Source organism: Neoarthrinium moseri (genome assembly GCF_022829205.1).
Source record: "Neoarthrinium moseri strain CBS 164.80 chromosome Unknown scaffold91_Wmoseri_CBS_16480, whole genome shotgun sequence".
Classification (NCBI taxonomy): Eukaryota; Fungi; Ascomycota; class Sordariomycetes; order Amphisphaeriales; family Apiosporaceae; genus Neoarthrinium; species Neoarthrinium moseri.
Window position 1 is genome coordinate 19,785 of NW_026055205.1, and position 23,843 is coordinate 43,627.

General features: G+C 54.3%; 7 protein-coding genes across 7 annotated transcripts; 2 read left to right on the top strand and 5 right to left on the bottom strand.

The window, feature by feature from the left end:
• Positions 1-3,668: 3,668 nt before the first annotated feature.
• Positions 3,669-5,006, bottom strand: JN550_012641 (uncharacterized protein; the record flags this gene model as incomplete). Its single annotated transcript, XM_049311139.1, has 1 exon — positions 3,669-5,006. One exon carries the CDS (start codon positions 5,004-5,006, stop codon positions 3,669-3,671), a length of 1,338 nt encoding a protein of 445 aa, XP_049165363.1.
• A 709-nt stretch (positions 5,007-5,715) lies between these two features.
• Positions 5,716-7,938, bottom strand: JN550_012642 (uncharacterized protein; the record flags this gene model as incomplete). Its single annotated transcript, XM_049311140.1, has 2 exons — positions 5,716-6,710; positions 6,765-7,938. 2 exons carry the CDS (start codon positions 7,936-7,938, stop codon positions 5,716-5,718), a joined length of 2,169 nt encoding a protein of 722 aa, XP_049165364.1.
• Positions 7,939-11,136: 3,198 nt separating this feature from the next.
• JN550_012643 (uncharacterized protein) lies at positions 11,137-14,345 on the top strand (the record flags this gene model as incomplete). The annotated part of the gene is made up of 4 exons (XM_049311142.1): positions 11,137-11,820; positions 12,329-13,000; positions 13,245-13,810; positions 13,940-14,345. 4 exons carry the CDS (start codon positions 11,137-11,139, stop codon positions 14,343-14,345), a joined length of 2,328 nt encoding a protein of 775 aa, XP_049165365.1.
• Positions 14,346-14,751: 406 nt separating this feature from the next.
• Positions 14,752-15,132, bottom strand: JN550_012644 (uncharacterized protein; the record flags this gene model as incomplete). Its single annotated transcript, XM_049311143.1, has 1 exon — positions 14,752-15,132. The coding sequence occupies one exon, from the start codon at positions 15,130-15,132 to the stop codon at positions 14,752-14,754; it is 381 nt and encodes a 126-aa protein (XP_049165366.1).
• Positions 15,133-16,945: 1,813 nt separating this feature from the next.
• On the bottom strand, positions 16,946-19,445 carry JN550_012645 (uncharacterized protein; the record flags this gene model as incomplete). Its single annotated transcript, XM_049311144.1, has 3 exons — positions 16,946-17,032; positions 17,101-19,119; positions 19,260-19,445. 3 exons carry the CDS (start codon positions 19,443-19,445, stop codon positions 16,946-16,948), a joined length of 2,292 nt encoding a protein of 763 aa, XP_049165367.1.
• Positions 19,446-20,203: 758 nt separating this feature from the next.
• On the bottom strand, positions 20,204-22,225 carry JN550_012646 (uncharacterized protein; the record flags this gene model as incomplete). The annotated part of the gene is made up of 3 exons (XM_049311145.1): positions 20,204-20,341; positions 20,403-22,069; positions 22,147-22,225. 3 exons carry the CDS (start codon positions 22,223-22,225, stop codon positions 20,204-20,206), a joined length of 1,884 nt encoding a protein of 627 aa, XP_049165368.1.
• A 906-nt stretch (positions 22,226-23,131) lies between these two features.
• On the top strand, positions 23,132-23,612 carry JN550_012647 (uncharacterized protein; the record flags this gene model as incomplete). The annotated part of the gene is made up of 2 exons (XM_049311146.1): positions 23,132-23,245; positions 23,454-23,612. The coding sequence occupies 2 exons, from the start codon at positions 23,132-23,134 to the stop codon at positions 23,610-23,612; spliced, it is 273 nt and encodes a 90-aa protein (XP_049165369.1).
• Between the last annotated feature and the right edge of the window lie 231 nt (positions 23,613-23,843).

A 23,843-nucleotide genomic window follows, 5' to 3' on the forward strand; every position in this document is an offset into this window, starting at 1 on the left:
GGATCAAAGGCACAGCCCTCGTCCGCTCCGTATGGCGCCTCGTGTAAGTCGTCGAAGGTGCTGGGGACCTGGTGGATAAGCTCTCAAGTAAATTCTCTCCAGAGAGGGACGGGGAGGAAGTTTTCCTATGCCTGGAGGAGAAGGGCCCTTTCTGCCAGCCACGTCTCTCGGTCACTGCTTCTTCTGTCCCTATTCTCTAGGGGCGGTCCTAGAGCAGCCAATAATGCATGCGAAGCTCTGGTGGTGCTTCTTCGTCAAGTCAGGCCAGATAACTGGCATTGGTGGGATGCGGGCGGATTTCATGCAACTACAAGTCGCTACTCCCAAGCGGGACAGAAGTCTCTCGTCTCCTTTGCGCCAGGGCAAAGATACAAATGTACAACGGGAAAAGGCGATCTATTGGTCTTATGTATGGGCTTCTCTGCAGGGTCATGCACAATGACCATTAGGCTCGCGACTGGCCAGTATCTGTGGACAAGGGAGCGAGACAAACCAGACAGCCAGACTTGCAGAGGGTGTGGATTGATACAGGCGAAATTCATGTGGCCGGAGGGGCCGCATTCACAGGCCATTGGCCGGCTGCCAACGTGACACACCCACGGGCGCGGAGGTGCAACCCAGCACCAGCAAAAAAAGGGTCTCCACCCGCCCCCCCAGTCAACCAGTGCCCCTCGGTTCCAAGGTTTCCAGGCTGTCACCACTGGGCACACGCTCACTTGTACACACCCAACCCCAAGTCGACTTCCCTGTGCGCGCGCTGCACCCGGGACCGTCTACTTACTATAGTACGGTGTACTGCCTGTCTTGTACCACGAGGCCCATATCCAAAAGTGGTCATGCCATCCTGCCTTATTGTCCTAGTGCGGAATGCACATCAAGATTGCGGACACAACCTTCCCAGAACTTAGCTGCCTGGTTTGGCGCGCATCGGGATGGTGTCGGCTGTTGTGAACAACCTTGGAATACTTTACTAGCTTCCCCAAGATCTATGGACAAAGCTGCTGTGGGCCCCGGGTCGTTGCGGAGCGATTTCACAGAAACTCCTCTCCTGCTGAGCGACCCTTATCCTAGCGCCGAATCTGTCTACATGGACACCCCAGGACGTCACCGGTGCTGGCCGGGGAGGAGACGAGAGAGCATCCATCGTCACCCAGCCTCCTCACAAAACTTACTGCCAAATTTGCGAGACATGAACCCCTCCAAAGCGCCGAAATTTTGTTTCGGTCGCTTTGTAACGCCTCTTGCCCTAATCATGGCCCCTGTGCCTGTTTATGCCCTTATCCGGCTAGGCGGGACACTCGACCGTCTGAGCGCGGTAAAACCAGAGACAGCGAGTCTCTCCTGATCTGGTCACCTCCTTTGTGGCAATATGGGAATATCCAGTCCGCTTCGCGCCCGAGGAAGGTGTGATCCGCGTGTAAGTCGCTGGTCCGGTGTCGCGTGTGGAACTATGGAGCGCGCAATCCCGACGGATGCGCAACTAGTCATCCTTCAAATCCAATTGCCCATTGTCGTTGATCTCACGCGCAGTAGGCGGCTCAACCAAGACATAATCTGATTTGTTGCCTGGCTGCATGCTGAAAGGTATCGATACCTGACGACTGGGCACTGATGCCGCTGCTAGCATGTATCGGCTCCTGGTTCTGAACAACGGCGGCCTTCCACGTTGTCGGATCCATCTCGGGGTGGATATGCCAGATGCAATGGCTGCAGGTCTTCAGCAGGGCCTGTCGGGCGTCTGCCATGGGGAATTCCCCATGATGGGAATCGTCCGAAATCACGAAGCCTGCAGCCCCATCCTTGCTGCCGCAACCGGTTGGTTTGGAAGCGCTTGTTACATGCGGATAGTTACTGTGTGTCCTGCTGTATCTCGCGGCGCGCGCCGGCAACTAATGTGCCTCTATCGACACTCCCACGCGCCTTTTGTCGCCGTGAACTTGGGTGGGTGCAGAGCTCCAGCGGGAACTACCCAGTCGCAGGTCGTAGGGCAGATCTGCCATGCGCCAGCCCGCACTTTGGCCGAAACAGGCATCGCGACGCCCTTCACCGCTCCAACTTACATGGAGGCCAACCGACAAAACAGCGCAGATGTGGACGCGATTGCAGCAAAAACAGAAAACTTTTCTCCTAGCCTCTCTGGCTCTCGTCCAACGAGATACAGCCTTGACATTCTTTACGCGTCGAGGACATTCCTGCGATGACTATTGGGTTGCTCTTCGGCAGAGCATTGACGCATGAATTACTACCCGTGGATCCTCATATCCACCTGTACCAGTTCGTCAGATGTTTGTCGGCGGTCAAACCCAAAGTGGAAACGTACATTGGCTTATTTGCTAGCCGTACCTGCTGTTTATGTTGGTCTTGTGAGAGCAGACGGAAGCCTACCTAGCGAGGCTGAAAGAATGGCTCATCGTGTGTAACAACACCATCATTTCCAGCATTTGCCCAAACTGACCGCAAGTCCCCAGAGACGCGCGCGATAGGCGGCCTGGGATAAAGTCTTGCCACTTACAGATCCTATGCGTCTCAGAGGTGATTCTGTGACCTAAAAAGTATCTTCGTTGGGCATAAAGCGTCTGCAGGCGCTTCATTGACGCAACAACTGTCCGTCAAGACCCAGTGAATTCAATGGTCGTTGGCCAGGACTTATAGACGCTGGCCTGGCAAGCCTGGCTCATGCACTGCTACAATGTAATCTGCAGCTGCTCCGGTCTCCTGCAGTGGTTTCTGAACACATAATTCCCGTAAAGCAGCACAAGGTCTAGATCCGGTCAGCAACACGCAGGTCAAGAACTTGTTCCCAACAGAAATGCCGAACACCTTCCACTGTCGGCGATTCGGTACCAAATCTTAAGTTTGCGCTGGCTGCGGGAAATCTGTGATCTCTTCCGTCTTGCTTTTTCCTCGAGAGATGGCGGCAACCCAAGGGATCCTTTGTCCGTTGGCTCTCGTGAGATAACTGTCGAGTATCCCTATCGTTATCGGCGACTTCGACGTTGGAAGGCGATGTCACATCAATCGGCTGGGCTACCCCAGTCCATCCCTTCCAAACGTTTGGCTAAGGTTGCGGGATCTTCCCGCTGGCAACGTCCTCCGAGCTAAGCCCTCCACCGATTACGGGGCTTAGCCTGATATGCTTAAATTAGAACGCGATAGGAATGTTCAACTCCAGGGCCCAACAACACGAACAACCTCTTCGGAAGTAGGACCACAGCAATCATGCATTGTCAAGCTCCTTTAGTGATAGTCTGTCGAACGCTCTTGACCCGGGGAAGAGCACGCTCTTTGCAACGGTTTACTACTCAAGTTGCAAATGGAGCCGTTGCGTTGGGCACTAATATATCCCTTACTACAGTTATAGTCCTTGGCTCCAGCGTAAATGTTAATATTTCTAAATTTTAACTTGGTAGGTATATCGATAGTCAATTTTCTGATCTTTTAGACTGAACCATGTGGGGTGTTCTTTTGTAAAATTTGGGATGAGCATCCTAATAATGATTATCTTGTTAAGTTGGCCACTTCGAAAGGGGTGAATTGATGCAGGCGCATCGCTTGAAAAGTATAGCATTTCTTCCGGTTATCTGGTCTTATCCATTGTGATCCAGATTCGGTGGGACATCGCTGTTTCAAATGTCAAAAACCGACCTACTAACCCGTGGGTTGAGTAGTCATCTAATATCTATCTGAACTCCCGCACTCTTGAAGGCTTCCGATATCTCCTCTATGTCTTCCGCGATAAGAACCGGATCCGAGTCGCAGCCGTCTTTCCGCGGCTCTGGGGCCGCAGTTTTCAGGCGCACCGTCGCCAGCCTCGGGAAATCTCCTGTTTGAGCAGCCACGGCCAAGCCAAGCACATCCCCGACGAAGTCGGCGCGCAAATCGCGGAGCTCGAAGTGCTTCAGCGTCTTGGGCAGAATTGCAGCAAGCAGCTTCCCATCAGTAAACTCCGTGTCCTCCCGGAACACGGTCGCCTGCGTCAAAGAGACGGTATGGAGTCGACTGAAATCCTTGAAAGACCAAGGGAACTCGAGGCTCTCCCGGACCTCGTATCCCGCCAGGTATTCCGGATAGAGGCCTAGGTCCAGCACCTGCAGGGTATCTTGGGTCGGCTCCAAGGCCGCGGTCAGGGTCGTCCACGTCAAGCGCTCCTCGTTATCCATGTCCTCTGGCGACTCGCACCCCGAATGGTACGAGAACTCCTCCAGATGCGGCGTGTGATACAGGAGCTCTATGAAAGAACCATCGCCTAGACGCCCATCGAGGACGCTGAGCTTCTTCAGTCGCTGGAGATCAGGCTTCGGTGGCCACTCACCGACCTCGTTGACGTTGGTAGGTCCCTCCAGGTGAAGATTCTCGAGCGTGTCACGCGCCACGCGGAGAAGCGATGCAATGCTGCGGAGACCGAAGCCGCCGCAGCCCTGCGCACGAATCCTCAGGTCTCTCAGGGCCTTGAGCGGTTTCTGGGAGCGGTAGCAGTATTCCGATAAGTGCTCGAAGTCGTTCAGCGGCGGCTCGCGCCGGTAGTCCAGGGTCTGCAGGTTCGGCAAGAAGAGGGGCAGGAGCTGCGCGTATTCGTGCATCCAATCCTCGAACCCACGGGTAGGCCCGTCCGGTTGATCGATGTCGAGTTCGTGAAGCCACTCGGAATATCGAGAGTGGAACTCATCCCCAAGGTCCAGTCCCTCGTCGTCCACTTGAACCCATCGGTACACATCCTGGCTATCCCCTTCATACCACTTGACCGTCTGCACCGTCGAGGCGAGGTCACTGCGCGTGACGACAGTCCGGAAGAAGAACTCTAGCGACGGCATGCCGACGATCGCCGGAGCCGTGTAGAGCACAGGCTGCAGAATGCAGTGCAGCGGCCGGCATGTTCGACTCAGGCTCGCCAGCGCGCTGGTAATGCTGCGAGATTCCCTGGCATCGGCGTCGAAGTATTCAGCCTCAATATAATTACAGATTGAACGCCATAGTTCGACAGGAAATGGCGTGCCCGTAAGCCCCATGGTTCTCAACCGTTCTGGTCACAATCCTCAAGGCTTTCCTTCAGGGTTGAATTATTCACCTTGCATATAGTAGACTTCTATATGATCGTTAGATGAATCAAAGAAACGAAAACAGAAGAGTCTGCCCGGATTTGAATTTGTTAACATCGGCCAAACAGGTCAATCGGGTCCACAGCATTAATGCTAGCGTAGTCCCTATCATCTACTAGATACCAGGCAACCCTTCTCTGCCTGGTGCTGAGACTATGAGATGGCGGCGGCAGCGCAGATTTCAAACAGAAACAAAGCTATTCTGAGTCGTTCGCAAATGCCCTTTTTCTCATTACTCAGAGCCGATCCAAGCAAGTAATCCCCCCTATCACCCAATCTTGGCAGCATCACTGGAGAGGTCGAAAATGTACGAGAGGAGTCGAGAAGCATATTGTGAGATGAACCAGATCCATCTTCTATTCAAGTATAAACACGACGTAACTCCGTTTGGTATCTAAGATGCCGTCTACAGAATTTGAACAAACAAACATAAAGGCCGTGTCATAACACCGTCATCCGATATCCAACCGATTGAACATCGAAGCCCAGGTCCAACCTCGTGTATAGTCACCCACTAGTAAGCATCGTTGGTGTGAAATAAATTTAGACTCCCGGGTGCGCCACTTCCAGCTCAACCGAGAAGCTCCAGAACTTGAGGCGGTGTCAAGGGAAACGATGACTACCGATGGCCATAGTCACTTGCATATCCCATTTCACCAAAGTTTTGCTGCATGCCTCCGTCGCCGTACCCGGTTCCAGGACCCGATACGTAGCCCTGCTCGTCACCTTCATCGTAATCGGAGGCATCAAAGCTAGATCGGCCGCTGAGTTCGTCTTCTACATTTCCCATATCGTTTGACTGCCAGTTCATCTGGGCGAGTGCAGGGTATTGCGCGAGGAGAGAAGCTGGAAGAGCAAAGCCTTGGTTGGGGTCCATAGGCGGGTACATGCCGGGGTCCATGGCCGCAGCATGCTGTGCAGCCATGTTCTGAGCAGCCATGTTCTGCATTCGCTGTTCTTGCCAGATGCGTTGGCGTTCGAGCATCTCCTCGTCTAGTAGGGGTTTGATGCAAATACGTCCAGCTTCTGAACGGAAGTGTCGGCCAAGGGCATCTGCTCGAGCAAATCGCCTCCCGCAACCCCACTGGCCGCCAGCCTTCAGGTCACCCTTGCAGACAAATTTCTTCTCACCAGAGTGCAAGCCTTCATGGCGTTTCCGGTCGTGTTGTCTGGCAAACGCCTTTCCACAAACAGTACACACGAAGGGGCGCTCGTCAGTGTGGGTACGCAAATGCGAGCGCAGGTTGTAAGCACGAGTAAACCTCTTAGGGCACAGGGTGCATTGGAAGGTGGCAGGATGCTTCTGCACGCGTTTTGTGTTCCCGCTGTCTTGGGCGGCTTGGTATTCGGGGTCTGCCAGTCTGAGGGCGATCACATTGTTGGGGACAGCAGACATGGACTGGCGCCTCCTCGAGGCCGCGTTCGCGCTGCCCGAGCGATCACCCGGCGACAAAGACGGCGAGATGGAGCGGGACGAGTCAGACCCCGACCTGTTACGCGCCCGCTCGACACCGAGATGAGGAGACAGACTTCCAGGCGTAGAGGGCCTGGACAGGTTGGCGCCACCGTTGTTATAAGGGTCCGTTACCGCTCTTGGACGGGACCGAGGTCGCCCTGCATGAGATTAGTACTCGCTTTCGCGATCATGTTCGTGATTGTGTGATTTACCTCTGTCCGGTGGTGTAAGTGAGTCTTGGTCAATGGACGGTTTTGAAGGCTCAAATGTGTTTTGCCTCGAGTTGGGAGCGAAATCAATGTTGATAGCAGGTGGGGCCATGACCATGCCACCACCGTTGTCAAGCTGTGGGAATGCTTCAGAGCCTGCATGGGCGTACGCAATAGTTGGCGCGCTCATGTAGCCCTGAGGCTGTCCTCCGAGCGCAAAGTTCGGGTTTCCTTGGCTCATGTCGGGCAATTGTTGAGGGAGGATGCGCGGCGATATGGCGGGACTGTGCGACGGGCTGCGACTGTGTTGGACCATCTGGGGGTCTGATATGCTGAAGTTGCCCAAGCCGGTACTCACGCCGTAGTCGAAGTTATCGTGGGGTCGCTGCATCGGGGAGTGACCGTGCTCTGAATGCGCCTGTTCGAAGCTGTCGGTCGCGACCAAGTTGGGCGACGGGTGTGCCGAGGAAACGTCCGAGTACTCGGATGGTGTCCTCCGGTGACCCTGGAACTGAGCCTGCGTCCAATCTGTGTGGCCTGCCAGAAGCGCGGCCTCGGGTGCTAGCGAGGTGGACACGGTCCTCGAGCGGGAGCCGGGCGACGAGAACTGATGTTGGTTGAAGGAGGGCGACTGGTGCGCCGACCCGGGCTGGTGTGGATCGGGCTTCAGCATGTGCGGCGGCGTGGGAGAGTGATGTGTCTGCGGCGAGGTCATGTTGCTGAGGTCGGGCGTGCCGATTGTAGGGTTGTCGCCAAACAGAGGCGCGCTGAACTGATCAGCCTGGGTGGTAGGCGGGAAGAGCGAGAAGTCCCCGCTGCCGTTGAAGTCGGGAGCCAGGAGGGTCTGGGGGTTGAGGGGTTCGGTGAAGGCCTGGTTCGCGTCGAAGGAGGTTGTGTCGATGAGGCCCTGGTTGGAGTAGACCTGGGGCTGGGAGGTGGTGAGGAATTGGCTGCTGGCGTTGGCGTTGAAGTTGGTGAAGTCGTTGTTGGTGAACTGGGGTGTGGAGCTGTCAAGGCCGAGTCCGAGTCCGATGCTGGGCTCCGGGGATGGGTACGGGTGAGGCGAAGGGGAGTGGCTATTTCTTATATGATGAGGCTGTTGTTGGTGGCCGGCAGATGGCGACCGGCCTCTGGCGGCGGCCATACCCTCCAGACCCTGATTAGCTTGTTGATCCATGGTCGGTTGTGTGTTTCTAAAGACAGAAGCAGTCGACGTGGTGCGAGGCAGATTTGGGAGAGTCAGCCTTCAGGCACCCGGGCACCGTGGCGATGCAAGCGGGCACAGCCCCCCGCGGTTCAAGCAGTCGATAACGTGAGACACCTGCTGGGCAGGGTGGGTTCCAGGGCGGTAAGAGGTTGGTTGGTGCAAATGTGCCGTGGTAATGCGATCGAGAGATGTGCGCGACGATGCGCGTGACGTGTCGCAAGGGAGACGAGACAGGCGACGGGTTTCCAGGTTGCGGTTGGGAGGCAGACGATGGCGGGCGGTCGCCAAAAGTCGGGGGTTTGTGGGTTAATGAGATGATTTGGGGAGTTGTAGGAATTGAGGGGACTGGGGGGGGACTAGAGGTCCAGGACCACCTTTAGCGGTCGCCGTCGTCTACTGGGCCGCTGGGCAGAAGTGGCCTGTCTGACTGGCCCAAAGGGGGAAAGGTACCTGGGCAGAGGTGCGAAAGCCCACTGATTGCCCTGTACTGTGTACTGTGTACGAGGACTGGCACTGGCCTCAAACTGCTGGCGCACCGCGGAACCTTGGGCAACTTTACACAGTAGCTGCACCCGTGGACCGCGCTTCTCTTCTTCTTCTTCTTCTTCTTCTTCCGCGTATGTACTCCGTACCTGATGATGTGCCAACGTTCCCAGAAACAGGACGCGGCCCACTCGATCTTTGTGCGCGCCGCCTCTGATTCGACCAACGGCGGCTGCCCGTCCCACGGCTTGGTCCACGATCCGTGGGTTTCGGCCTCCTACCCTGGCCTTGCTGGCAACCTGGTGCTCAAGGGGACCTTTTGGCTCCCTTGGGCCCTTGACGCGGGCTGCAGGAGCCGCGTGCGATGATTGGCCGAGGCCGTCTTGCACAGCCCTGCGAAGGAGACTGCCGACACTTGCTCACCCAGCGGTAAGGACAGGGCAGTAAGGCGTTAGTCGCACCCGGAGGGGATGCAATCGACGGACTGCGATATCTTTCCAGGCCTTCTTCTCCTCTATCGGTCCTCTTGGTTGTCCGTATGCAGACCGTTGCGCACCCAGCCAATCTTGGATTCAGGCCGCACTGGCTGGTAGCGCCCTCCCTAGGCCCCGAGCTTGACGATATGCGGAATCGCTCACACCCAAAATAGAACGCGCTTGGGAGCCGACCTTGCAAGGTGAGATCAACGGCACTACGATGCTACAATGAGCAGAGGTGCCGAAAAACGGTGCGAGAAGCTCGCTAGCCAGGGGTTTAATTGTGCGGCCCAGTTTAGCTGACAGTAGAAAATAGGATTCGCGCAACCTAGTACCGCCGGCGGGTAACGAGCGCGGAGGTAGGTATTATTGGCGGTTTCGAGTTATTGCGGAAGTGAGCTGTGCTGACTTGTAATAATGTGACTGACTGATATATGATATGTGTTGGACCAAGGTCATTTCCGTGCCCAGGTATCAAGATAATTCCAAAAACATGGGCTTGGCTCGTCGATAGTGTGGCATGAAATACAGAGCGACAAAGTTGGCAGGACGCGGAAAGTCCTACAGTTCGGCGTCTCTTGAGACTGCCCAGGCGCATCTGAAGTTGCGCTAAACCTTGCTGATAGGACCTCGACATGGTATTCCCATCCGAAAGCCCATCTGTAATGTCCGCCCTGAGTCCCTGACCGACACCCCTGGATCACATGTGCATTCGAGATAGCACGGCTTGGTACATACGAGGCAATTCGCCGCGTGCGACTCTTTGACGGCCTGTCGCCAGAAAGACAGACAAACTTTGAATGCTAGAACTTACGTGCGAGTCCACTTCGTGGGAATTTCGCAGACATCACGTCAACGGCAACACGCGATAGGGCTGTTTACGACCGTGATCGTCCTACAGTCAATTATGGCTGGAGTCTGGTTGGAGGTCTGGTATTCCTGACTTGCATTGAATCCCCACATCGTCAATTTCGGTAACATTAGCCCTACGAGCGAACGCTCCGTACGTGCGGCCTGCAGGACAGCACGTTTCAACTTTGAAGCCGGGCAAAATGTTCGCCTTGTCTTGCCAGGCAGCGTATGCGACAGATGCCGGTTGTCTTTTGCTCGAAAGACGGTGAGTTTGATCGCAGACGACATGCAATGCTACCACCGTGAGGCGGGAACACGCGGTGCATCTCAGCATGACTTGCAGGACGACACTGCGGTGCCTCGTCCGCGGCCGCTAGTTGAGGGATCGCCCGTATCTTGTTGCATATGATGCAAGCATCTTCTACTCTGTGACCACAGGCATCTGCCGTTCACTCGCTGAGACAGATTAATGGCCCGCCCCTGACACCACTGTACCCGAAATCCTTTTCATTCTACAAATGCTTGGCGCAGCGCAACCTTGGACCCTCCATCAAGGCTCTTGAGAGGCAGAGAATTCTATACTTTCTTTTGTCGGGTCCGAAGTCATACGTAGAGCAGGAGCCGCAGTATTCTATCAGGAACACTCAGGTTTGGTATATTAAAAGATTCACCTTGAACGAAGCCCGCGATTTGCTGGATTATACATGAGGGTGCAGTGGGGTACAGTGTGGCTGTGAGGGACACAGCCCCCGAACACGCGCGGAAGCTTTTGACGCTGACACTCGTCCTGGATCCGCATCCTTCTTGTCTTTCAACGTGCACCGAAAATAAAGATGAAAACTGGGGATCGAGCACGAGGTAAGGTCTCATCCTGCTTACCGCCCAGAGGCAGCGATCGAGGCGACTGCACGAGAAGCGCGCACTCCCATGTGAAGAGGAAGCGGGATCCAGCGGCGCGGTAACGTTAGAGAACCCCCCAACGAACAACCTTAAAAAAGTTCCCGATGATCAGCTACATGGGCTATTTAGATGGCACGCGCTGCACCCTAGCTAGCGACGTTCTGGCAAAGGCGGAGTAGGCGCTTCATATACTACACTAAACGTCAACCCTATTCTACTGTAATTACACACGGACCATTCATAATGTTGAAGAGTATTACAAAAGAAGATTGTACTTTTATTTTCAAGATACAACTGTTCCTGGTGACGTACTTAAAGGCTGTACTCTATGATCGTACGTTTAAGCACAAATCAGCCGCATTCTTTGGCTCTGTCCCACGTAGTTAAATTCGGGCTATACACGTGATGTTCCCAAAGCAACCTAAGCTCATACTACAACTTCCAGCCTCAAAGCCCCATGGAGCCACATTCTATAGTGAGAACGGTCCTCTTTGACCTGGATAACACCCTTTTCGATCACTGCCACTCCCTGCGCTGCGCCATAAGCGCCGTGCAGGAGACGTATACAAGTCTTGAGGGACACGAGCCGGAAGAATTAGTCGTCAGGTATAACGCGGCTCTTCAGCAAGCCTACGACATGTATTTACGCAACGAGATCACCTATGCAGAGACAGATACCCTGAAAATCCAGCGGTTCTTGAGAGACCTCGGGCTCCCGGAACCGGGCCCCGACGATATCAAAGCTTTCCGCAACACTTACAAGCCGGCGTACAGGGCCAACCGGCGATCCACGCCGGGAAGCATCGAGACCCTGACCAAGCTGCGAAAACATGGCTATCGTCTCGGCATTGTAACCAACGGTCAGATTGAGGACCAGAACGCAAAGGTCGAAGCCATAGGGCTGAAGCACCTGGTCGACGGCATCTACAGCTCTGAGGAAGCCGGATGCGCGAAGCCCCAGGCCCAGACTTTTCGGTTGGCGATGGACAGACTGGGCGCCTCCCCTCACACAACGCTCATGGTTGGCGACTCGGTCGAGTCGGACGTCCGAGGGGCCTTGGATGTAGGAATGGACGCCATCCTGTATGCGCCGCTGGCACAGGAGTCGCAACGGCTTCTCTTTGGGCAAGAGGTGCCGGTGGTTCGCCATATGCAAGAACTACTTGGACATCTTGGGATTTCTGGCTCGCCATCCAGTCAGAGAGAAAGGACTCTACCCCATTGAGCGCTACTGCAAATATCCAGGCAGCGAAATCAACCTAGATCAAAATCCCACCCAGCAACGAAAGACCAGGAAAATAACCTGGGTTAAGCACCATCAACCCCTCACCAGGACACCTTTTGCTCTCGCCAGCCATATGCTACCACGATCTCAGTCATCTCAAACGCCTACAATACCCAGCCAGTCATCGTTACTGCCCGATTGAACACCCAGGGTGCCGCGCCGAAGGATCATCTTTCCGGCTGTGAATACCCCCAGTGGCAATCGCGAATATTCACTTGGTGATATCCTCGACTGCTCGTTCCTTGCCACTCACATTATTTCTTTTTCTTCTCTCCACTGTCATCTGCCTAAACCTCCCGACCCCCATATCCATCCCTCGACCCTCACTCGCTGTTGTCGCGTCGTCGTCCACGTGGCCATCAAGGCCTCGCGAGGCGTCTCATCATCAGAGGATATGGATCGCAAATCTTTGAGCTCGCGAGCGGTTGGCCAGAGAACCACGCGTAGCTCAGCGAGGAGCCGGTCCCCCACATCGAAGGATGAGACTTTGGGTCCGCCGGCCAACAAGACGGACTTCGAATGGGTAGAAGCACATTCCGTCCTTCCAGACTACTTCCCCGGATATGCATCAAAGCAGATAAAGGAGCCACACAAATACATTCTCCTCGGAATGTCTCTCGGAGGAAAGTACGGGGTGTACGCGGTCGCCGACAGCATTCACATGGAAGAAAATGGCATGCTTGGTGAAGGCTCTAATTTCCGATCGAAGAGCTTTGGTCCCCACTCGAGATTGATGCTTGTGCCCTTCATTGGGATCACGGTGCCTGGTGTTCTGACAAGGGTTAAAGCTGGCATGAAAGGGCGTGTGTTCGCCAATCAAGGGGTTCCAGACGACAGTACTCAGGTATGGGCTGAAAACGGGCCCTGGAAACTCCAGAAGGCCGTCGTCACAATATATGGCGAGCTCCACGAGCAGGGTAAGAAGCCTTTTTTGCGGACGCCGGCTTGGACAGAGTTGTCAGAGGAGTGCTTTCCATACGACCAACTGGGTGTTTGGCAGTCGTACAAGCCCGTGACCGACATATACGAAAGCCTCGTGGGACCCTGGTACAAAAAAACGTATCAAGTTTTATGACATGGGATCAGTTCTTTGTTGTACGCACTACTTTGGTGCGACTACTACGTCAATGTTGCACGCGACGAGCATATTGAGGTATTGCAGGTGGCCGGATCGATGCGCCATCATTTGAGCTATTTGTTCTGTACATGCCCGCGACCCTCCGGACTGCGGTAGACTTGCATCTCGCGCTGTGTTCTCCCACCCGTCACGATCCACACAGGAGAGAAGCAAAGCCGACCTCAGATGCAGGGACCATACGCTCATCGACTTGGTCGACTCTCAGATGATCCCTAGCCACGACAGCTATCTCGATAGACCGTCCCTGATCCCGGAGTTCAAGAAGATGAAGCTGGCGAAGGCCGCTGTCCTCGTCCCACAAGACATTCCAGGATACGACGGGCCCAGGTACGACGATGCCGAGTTGGAGACATCTGAAGTGACCAGGTCGCGAATTCGAGACTTGTCCAAAAAGCAAGCGCTCCAGGAGACGCTAGATATCCTCGGCTACAAATCCAAGATCTATCCCGCGCACGCTCGTGGCCTTACTCACACATATGGCTACGAGCACGAGCGCAAGCCATCACATTCTGTTACTCGCTTAATCCATCGAGAGGACTGCGATGATAACCGCCACGTTGGGTTGAGCACCTTCAAAGAAGCTTTGAACCTGCCCGTGTTAGTGAAGCTCCAGGATGAGCAAGGGCAGTACCTGGTTCTGCCAGATGACATCAGAAGCGAGCGGTCTGGTGAAGGAAGCGAGAAGCAGCCAGATGAAGAGGACAACGGGTAGGGCGAGGGTGCGTCGGACGATGAAACCGATGGGAGCGACTGGCTATCGGTCGACGAGGTTGACAATTCGACTGAGGATACGCCGGAAGATGATCGGAGGAGGCGAGAAGCGCCTAGAGGCTCCAGCCAAGAACGCCAGCGCAAGAGGGAAAAGCTTGACGTTGCGCTCGTAAGCCACACTCTCTCCGCAACTAAACGTGCCACGGAAGATCTCTTGGAGAGAGCAAGGCAGCAAGGGGCTTCGAACCTGCTTCCCGAGCTTTTGAGAGCCGGTCGAGTGCTTGACGGCGAGGTAGAAACCTTCACCACATCTCAAAGCGGCCCAGAAGCCGAGCTCTTACGACTAAGTAGCCTTGACGGTGTGCTGAGATCACTATATTCCGACGAAGAGGTTAAGAATATGCAACTGGAAGAGGTGGATAGATTCTTAACCGACCCGGCAGAAGCAGACAAGGCATTGTTTGATGAAGCGGCCTCTAACCGAGGGTTTCGCTGCCCGCGTGAGCCTAGCACCGAAATCGACAAGATTTAAGGCCAGACTGTGGAGCATAAGAAGTACCAGATGCCTTCGGTCCGGGAACATCTGGGCTGTCTGAGTTACCCCCCTGAAGCCTTCACGGGTTTGAACGATACCGTAGAGACGAACGCTGTCCATAATACCCTAACTCAGCTGAAAGAGCCTCTTGGCAACCTCCAAGGTCTTTTGTCCCAGCTCGCCTTGATTATTGGAATCCGAGGCAAAGTCGATGATGCTGACATGCAGATGCTCAAGCTACGTTTAGACAGCACACGGCCCAACTTCGAAGCGAAATTCAAAGTTCACCTTTAGTCATCTAGAAGAAGACTTCGAGGAGGTCACAAACAGCCATATTGCGAAAGAAAGGCTCGCACGCTTCACATGCGCTTTAGCCCAGTGGTTTTACATCGGATGCGTCTTGCTATACAAGAACGCGGTGCACTTTGGTCAGACACAGCTCACAGTAGAGTGCAAATCTGTGAACGACGTTGTAATGGCATGGCGTTCTGCAGTCAAGAATCTTTGGAAAAATAGCCGAACTCTCGACTACGAGGGCCCGCATGAAGACCGCGCTGAGCGCGAAGAAGAAGGTGTCGTCTTCTGCCAGTCTGTTCTTGCGCACTAGGAGCTTTAGGCAGTCCGATATCTTAGAATCGGTCATCTTTTCAGCAATTTCTAAGAAACCCTTGACGAAATAGGTGTGCAACTGCTCAAAGTTCATTTTCTGACGCTTCGCTAGCTGCTCATAGGCTTCCAGAGGAGCTGGAGCTTGGTTCGTAGCTTCACGCTTGATTCCAGGCATGTTGGAGAGTAGTTTGGGCAATTTGCGCGGAATGTAATTTATGAGAAGGCAGCATCGGGTGGTATCAGAATGGTAATCTGCAGTATTGTGCTGAAGCACTGAGTGTGGAGAGGGAAGAGGTGAGTGTGCAGGGAAAACCACAAGGTGTCCCGTTTGCGATTGCAGGCAGGAACAATGCGATGCCTTAAACGGTCATCTGGGGTGACAAGTAGTTACAAGTGGATAGAAACCTCGGGTGATGCTCTGAGAGTACTGACCTGAAGGAAGAGGGCTGTCAATCTTCGGGCAGGTGAATGAAATTCGTTCAGCGAGCAAGGTGCAGAGACTTCGATGGGAAAGTGTCACTGGTGAGATGAGTTTTGTGACAGAAGGCTCTAGAGAATGGAAGGGAGGGGGAAGGGAAAGTCTAAGGCTCTCACCCTAGTCGATGACAGCCAGAGTTTGTTTAAAAAATGAAGTGAGGTGGTCTTCTTGGGTTGGGTAGCAGTTCGTAGCAGCTTTGAGACACCAGTGACAACACAGCTAAGCTCAGCTGCGGTATGCTGCTCCAGAGGTTGAGGGGAGATGTGTGATGTCGTGGAGAGACAGAGGATGAGACTCGGGAAAGTGGTGAACTTATCAAAGGCGGAAAGAGATTTGGTATTTGTGAGGGGTGCCACGACGCAGGTCCTTCGGATCCTGAATTATCGTCGATTCATGATGGTCGGTCGAGGAAAACTGAGTGAATAGAATATCGATGGATCTCGTATCGTAAAGGAAGGTGCTGGCTCAGAGACATCGAGGTGCTTCCTAGATACAGCCGTGGGCAGGACACCCGTCAGAAATTTGGGTGACCGGTACCAGACGCAATGAGTACCGTAGCTGAGCCACTTCGCCAGAGCATTAAGTAAGGTCATAAAATGGTTCTGCATACCGTGGCTGGGTCATTTCGTAACCAAGGTTTGGCAAAGAGTCCCGTTCATAAGAGGCAGGAACATAGTATTTCTGGGATTTATATAGTAGAGCAGGCACGCAGGGGCTTCTTTCGAGCCGTTGATAGGGTGAGTGCAGATGAATTCAAAGCATGTGGCAAGAGTGGATAGTAAAATCGCTTGGTCATCGCTTGAGTTGTCATGCCACTCGTTACAACATCTAACTCTGACTGGGGCTTTATAACCTGCGACGACGCCGTTCTGATAGCGACCATCCTGCTACTCTATATATATGCCACAAGAGATGGTGCGTGTCTTTAAATGCATCAACTTACAAGGCGATTACTTGATACTCACGAAGCTTTTGACGAAGGGCAAACCTCGCGAGGTCGACTCCGTCCACGATTTCCCCGGGGGGTTGGGGGTTGGGGGTTTGACCGAATCACAATGGTGAAGTAAAATATGCCAGAGAAGCTATTCCACCATGTCAGATCCACAGATAGACAAAGCCCTGCGCATCCGAATACTGTACTATTGTGTCCAAGCCACTGCTATCCTTAAAACTGTTAAAAATCAACTCCTCGCCAGCTTGACCGCTAATGCGAGCATCATCGGAAGCCGCCCACAGAAGACTCCACAATACCTGAGCTGTAATATCGAAGCCTCACACGGCCTGGGGGATGTGCGCTGCATACATGGTCATATCAAGTTCGGGATACCAGGACATATGGTTACGAACACGAGCCTAAGCCGTTACATTCTATCGATCGCTTAATCCATCAAGAGGACTACGATGAGAACCCTAAACACTTACATGCGCCATGACCTGACTTGTCATTTCTCGTGGTTTTCCAAGTAAAATCAAGACTAGCCAGTCTAATTTGCGCCGCCATTCTAGTCAATTACCCAATGAACTCCGTGCTCAACAATGTCTCCCACGCTTGTCCCGTCTCCCAGACTCTCTCCATAATTCGTCGAGCTTTGTGTACCTGCGGAAGGAATCAGTACAAACGAACCAAACTCACATGAGAAGCCAAAGGATGACATGGCTGCTTACCTTCAATACCGCCGAACTCATCCCATGATGTTCACCAGCCCCGAGGCGCTCCATGATGAACGCTCGCTGTACGTCGTCTTGGGCGTCACAGCCTGCCGTGAATATCGGGAACAGCGAACAAGCTTCGGCTGTTCCGCCTCTCCGGATCCTACCGAAGCATTCAATGATCTCGCGCACAGCGGTCTGAACATGTTTGTCTTCTGATGGGCGTCCTAATATTCGCCGGTAGATGTGGATCAACCCGGCCCAGTGGAAGGCTTCGTTGGTAGCTCCCAGCTCGACACGATCCCACTTGTCCATGTTGCCGCCTGTGTGGATGTGTTTACAAGGCGTAATGGGCTGATACATGCTGTCTTTGACATCTGCCTCGAGCTTTGAAGCCATGGTCAAGGTCTCGCTGCTCGCTTCCCAGTCCGCTCGAATCTGGTTGTCGGGCCCAATGCGATCAGCGTCGCACTTCCGAGCCAAATCAGCAATCTTAGCCAGCAAATAGACACATCGGGTCGTAAAGCCCATTATGCAATCAATCTCATCGTAGCCGTCATGTTTGTCCTCCATCTCATAATCAAACATCCAAGCAGTTGAGGACTCTCGGGGGCCACCACTCAAACTGCCTATAACGTCGAGATAAGCGGCCCAACTCCATAGAAAGGAGCAGACATTATCCTGTCGAAAGTTCTGCTGGTAGTGTAATCCACCTGGACGAGCCATGATAAGTTCTCGAGCTAGACCCAGGTGCTTCTGCCACGGTATCTCGTAGCCGAAGACTTTGGGAGAAACAATCTCAAGCGAAGCAAGCATGATGGCCGTCGCAACATTGGCATCCGAGAAATTTTGGTGAGGATCTGAGAGTGCCTCCCGCAGAGCTGGGAAGATGTCGTCCACGAGCGTTGCAATCCGCAGACTCGGCTCCGGATGTTTCAGAAGCCTTGCTCGATGAGAAGCAGAGTAAGCCAGGAGGAGTGCTAGAAGATTCTCATTCCTGACGGCCATCAGGGGTAATGTGGTTCTAAATGGGTTCGCCTGTAAATCGTCATAAGGGACGAGGACCTTGGCGGTGTGATTTATGAAGTGATGAAAGTAGAGGAGGTTCATAGGATTATTGATGAGTTTGGGTGGAAGTGGTTCAAGGTGGTGGGGAATATAGATTTCGACAGGCTTATCATAGTAACCCTTGGTGTCTTCGTTTGTGTCAGTCGTCTCTACACCGAAGGCAAACCCAGTCGAGAACAGATCTGAGTCGAATTCCCCTACTGGGGTATCGATGTGATCTCGCTGGCTCAAGGGAGAATAGCCTGTGCCAATGGCGTTGTCATCGTCATTCTTTCCAAGATCCAAATCTGGCAGCCCGCGGTCAATGCCATACAGCTTTGGTGGATTGGAAGTGGGAATGGAGTCCCAATTGATCGGAGATGCAAAGTTGTAAACACTGCCCTGATCATCTTGTGATCTTCCAGGGCCGGAGAGTAGAGAGTGAACGGACATCCTCCTAAGATCCGGTGATGATGCCGACGGCACCTCTGAGCGAGAGCCGTGACGCTGCCCCTCGTCGCTGTAAGTAGACGATGCGGCTGGCGTCAAGGGCGATGCAGTGGATGAAGCATTGGATGCTGGGAATCTGAAGGAAGCAGGTCCGGTCTCGGCAGTGGAGGAAGGCGACGAATAAGATGGCCGTTTCTCAGCAGTATCTGAGGATTCGGGGCTGGGATCCAGCTTCACGCGCTTATTGGGCACTTGAAACTGATTAGCAGAGCTATCAAAGGATAGACCCGAAGCTTCGGCAGTTGGCGTAGGAGTTGCATCCAGCTTCGAAGAACTGCCGGGAGAGACCAGGGGCTCCAGCTTGCGAGTCGATGGGGCATTGGAAGACGGGAACTGATGAACGAGCTTGAACCCCTTGGTTGGGACCGCCGGCGATGGGACTTCTTGGGCGAAATCAATGGTTCCCGGTTCAGGCCGCTTGCCTCTCCGCCCATCCCAGTTCAGGCGTATGCTATAGTCGCATGTCTCACCCGCCTTCTGGCAGCTATAAGAAAGCTCCGAGTCAGTAGACCACTCATGCAGTGCCGGTGCTGGGAGCCTGCTGTGACGGAAGAAAAAGAAATGCAGGCGGGTCTTCCACTCGGAGGAAACGCCATGAGCTTCTTCAAGAGTCTTACTTCAAACAAGTGGGATGCTCTTCGCCGCATTTTATCTTGCGGTTCTTGCAGGGCCTGGCGCCGTGTCAGCTCTCGGATCAGATAAAAGCATTTGATGAGGGGCAAAAGCGGGATGAGTCCTGACCAGCAACCATTGCGACTCCTCCTCTTGGGCTCAGGTGCGCCGGGCTTCTTGGGGCGAGGCATTGTACGCGCAGCAACAACAAGACTCTCTCGACTTATCCAGGTGGGGAATGACGACTAGGCGCAGACGTGAGGGTTTTCTGCTGGATGGAGGGCGATGGCGGACGAGACATTCTCACAGGCAGGCCCTGGCGGTCAGTCACCCGGCAGGAGGGAAACGGGCGGCACGAATCACGACGCCTTCATAGCCGGCCGTGAGACGTCGTGAGGGAGGAGGGCTTGTTACTGTATTGTAGGCATGTACACGCAACCTCGAAAAGGCCAATTTTATGTCGATGCAGCAACGAGCCAGGGCCCCTCACCAGATTTGGGATTTGATCTTGCATGGGACCTCAGAGATAAGGCCGTTCCCCGGCCGCCTTACACTTTGCATTCTGCTAAAATGCCCGAACAAGCTCCACGGGTGGGGCAAATCTTGGGCTGTCGAATCCGCGACCAGCAACGCCCGCGCGTATGGGGTTCGTCGCAGCCATTGGCTAGTCTGGCCGAAGAGGGCATCCATTCGTTCTGGTCTAGAAGATTTCGGGGGACGCACTAGCAGGACACCCCTCAACACTACATAAGTACTGTAAGCCGCATGCCTGACCTACGGATTACCGGATTAGATGGTCCAGCTCTCTGTGGCGGCCCCCTGCCTATGTACCTGACGTAGCCACCACCTCTCTCTTTCTCTCTGTGCCAAGCTAGCCATAAGATGTTATGCACCTCCTCCCAGATGGATCGATCTCGCTGCGACACACAGAGAGTGGATATAGTACTTCCTACGATATGTCAATGTTGAGAATCTTGATGTCCTCCTCCGGCTTCTCCTTGTACGTCCGCACGTTCTCTATCTTATGGATCACATCCAGCCCCTGGACCGCCCGACCGAATATAGTGTGCTTGTTATCGAGCCAGGGCTGAAGCGTGAAAAGTTAGCTGACTCGTGCCGCCCATTGATCACCACAGGGCCGTGCTTACCGTCTTCTCGGTCGTGATAAAGAATTGACTACCGTTAGTGTTGGGGCCAGCGTTGGCCATGCTGACCGTGTAGGGCTTGTCGTGCTTGAGCGTGCTGAACTCGTCCTCAAACTCGGTGCCCCATATGCTCTCACCACCCGTGCCGTCTCCGAGAGGATCGCCTCCCTGGATCATGAACTTGCGGATCACGCGGTGGAAGATGGTATTGTTGTAGTAGCCACGCTTCGCGTGCGTCACAAAATTCTCCACGGCCTTCGGCGCCGCATCTGGGAATAGACGGATGTGTACATCGCCGAATGTCGTGTGCAAGACGGCGCCCGTTCCTGTTTCAGCCTGCTTCTTCTGCTCGGCCTTCTTCGCCCCAAGCATCGTGGGCTTTTCGTTCTGCACATCACGGTCTGACTTGGATATCTCTTCGTCATTCGTGAACATGTAGAATCGAACCTTACCGACGGCGGTTGTGATCAGAATCGGATCTCTTGATTCCGATTCCTGAAGCAAGGGGTTCGCCGAAGCAGCCATGGCCACGGTGGTGACGCCCTTCTTCTGTGGTTGGCCTTGATACAGCGCCAGGTTGACTGGCCGCATATTCTCCTCCTTTCCGTATACCTTCACAATGTGGTTCGTGAAGGTGTTCAGGACCTTGACGCCCAGAATAGACCCGTAAAGGATGAAATTGCCCGACTCGTCGAATATCACATTGACCTTGTTTCTCAAAGCCGGAGACTCGATTTCAAGCTCTGCCGCGCGTCGCCTCCCAAACTCCACAGGCTCTAGTTTCTGTTTGGCAGTGCCTGCTTGTTGCATATCCTCGATGACCTGCAGAGACTCATCGTACGTTCTGTAGAGCTTCGCACTGGCAAACTCGAAGATCCGAATCTTACGGTCCGGTAGCGAGTACGTCACAAACTGATGGCCGGACGGGGAGATGGACAGAGACACCGGTACTGATTTGGCCTTCTTGAAGTCGAACAGGTTGGTTGAGCTTTTGTACTCAAAGACATTGTCCGGCTTCTCATAGTTGGCGCTGGGGCTCCAATACTCCACCATCCCCCCTTCGTCTGCAGAAACCACGCAGTCGTGGGCGTCATTAAAGGCCATGACGTTCACGACGCTCCGGTGCAAGCCCTTGATGGTGTGTATCGGGGTCTGGTTCTCTCCGCGTCCGTCGTAGATGTAGATCAGCGGCTTCTCGTCGTCCGAGGCGGCCAGAATCGGCAGGGAAGCGCCACGCTTGTGGACCCAGCATACGCATCTCGGCGTGTACTCGAGCGTCAACATGGCCAGCAGATCGAATGTGAATACGTCGAAGATCTTGATCGTCTTGTCCACGCCCGCCGTCGCGAAACTTCTTCCGTCCTGGCTGACGGACACGGCCGTGATCTCTCCGTTGTGTGCCTTGAACTCCTTGACGAACTCGATACCCTGGGCGACCTTCTTCCAAAACTTGACCACGCCGTCGATGGAGCTCGTAATGAGAAACTCGGTCAGGGGCGTTACGGTCACAAAGGCGAGCTGCTCTTTGTGCATAAGGGACTTCGAATATCGAGCTGCCTTGGGCAGGGCGGAGATGTAGAGCTTCTCGTAGGGCAGGACTCGTCGCTTCTTCTTGGGCGCCGCAGCCGCTGAAGGCAGCTGCGGTCCCATATCATCGTCCGAGGAGCTATCTGTACACGGTCAGCCCAAGTCAACAACACCTCCCAGGCTTCAGGAAGGGACCCGGCGGATTGAGCGATTCACTTACCACTGCCATCTTGTTCTGTGAACTCGGAATGGCTACGTTTGTTGGACTTGACGTCCTCAGCATCCTGTTCTGCGGCCATAATGTGTTCCTCGGAAGAGCGTATGTGCTGGCGCAAATAACCAAGGCGATGATGAGCTTTGGCGTTGAAGTTTTGGGAGCTGCGATGGACTGTCGCGCTCAGAAGTCGCCGACCACCGATGACAGCGGAACCCTTCCGCCGACCCGCCTGGTTGGGATGTGCCAACTAGGTAGCAGACGATTCAACTCCAACATTCCTCCCAGAGGAGCGCAAGAGACAGTAAACAGATTATAGAAATTCACAAATTACGGACTGCTACCCTCGAAGAAGGATGAAGTTCAATTATTTTTGGAACGCCGTATGGTCAAAGTGAGATATTGCGTGTAAATCAACGGACAGGAAGCTGTCGCGACAACTATCTGCAGTACGTAGTCCCCCATTCAGCCTGACGGTCGCTGTGAGCATCAAGCTAGATCCAGCTCAGCGGGAGATCGGCAACTTCTAATGCGCCTTGCGTTGATCAGAGAAGCCAGTATGCAGATGCCATAGGCTGTGGGATGCGCATACAGTATGTAGGACATTGTCCCGCGAAGCTCGTGGCTGTGCTGGGAACATGTTCTGGAAGCTTTGCCCCGCATTCGCTATCTCTTGGCTCTGGACGACGACACCACATGGGCCGTCTCATAGCGGACGAACTCCCTCAGCCAACGGTGCGCTACTTTGGATCTCGTTCATTTACTTGGGCCCCTCCCTAAGAATACTGGATCTCGATATCACGACCGTTCTTATCGTCGCTCCTTCCAAAACTCCTGTACATCCTCTTTGACAGAACGCCGTAGCGTTAGCTCTCGATCCTCGACCCACCAGCACGGGACCTGAGCCGGAGGTGATCACGTATACACAAGCCGAAGCTTCAACCGGGCTGCCGTGTTCTCTTATTCGCTTGGCACACCCAACCTACTCGCAATGGGGAACGTCTGCTGTGGCAAGGCCGACAGTGACGCCTTCCAGAGCCCGGGCCGGGTCCTCGGCGCTGCGCCTCCCCAACCGGAGCGCGCATCGGTGCCGAAGTCGCGGAAGGTAGGAGGCCCGCCGCGGACCCTAGGCGGTGGCGGCGGAGGAGGTGGCGGTGGTGGTAGTAGCAGCAGTGGCGACAACAGCAGCGCTGCGGCGGACGCGCGACGGAAAGCCGCCGAGGCGGCCGAGGTAGGTGACGTGCCATCCACCGGGTCCAGGGGGACTCAAGCCAAGGGACACGTGAACTGATTGTTGATGCTACGGCCTGTAGGCAAGGGCCAAGTCCGCCCAGAAATCAACTGGCAAGTTGGGCGAGCAGTTGCAGGCGCAGAAGAAGCAGACGAGGCAGGATACCCTGAATGCGGCGAGCCGCGATGAGCTGAGAGCACGCGAGGCGGACCAGGCGGCGCAGGCCAGGAATTACGATTAGGACCCGCCTGGTGACTCGAGAGTCGACACCGGTCGTTGCGATGGGGCTGGATGGAAAGTGCGGACGGAAACTTTTTGCATTTGTAGCGATCTATGCTATTTGGAGTTTACAGACAACATCTTGTCTTCTTGAGGACGCAGTATCATTAGCACGTGGGGGATGCTGTGGATCGCGCACTGCAGGAAACCCACTCCTGTTAGAGGAAAGATGCGGTGATAGACCCTTGGCCTG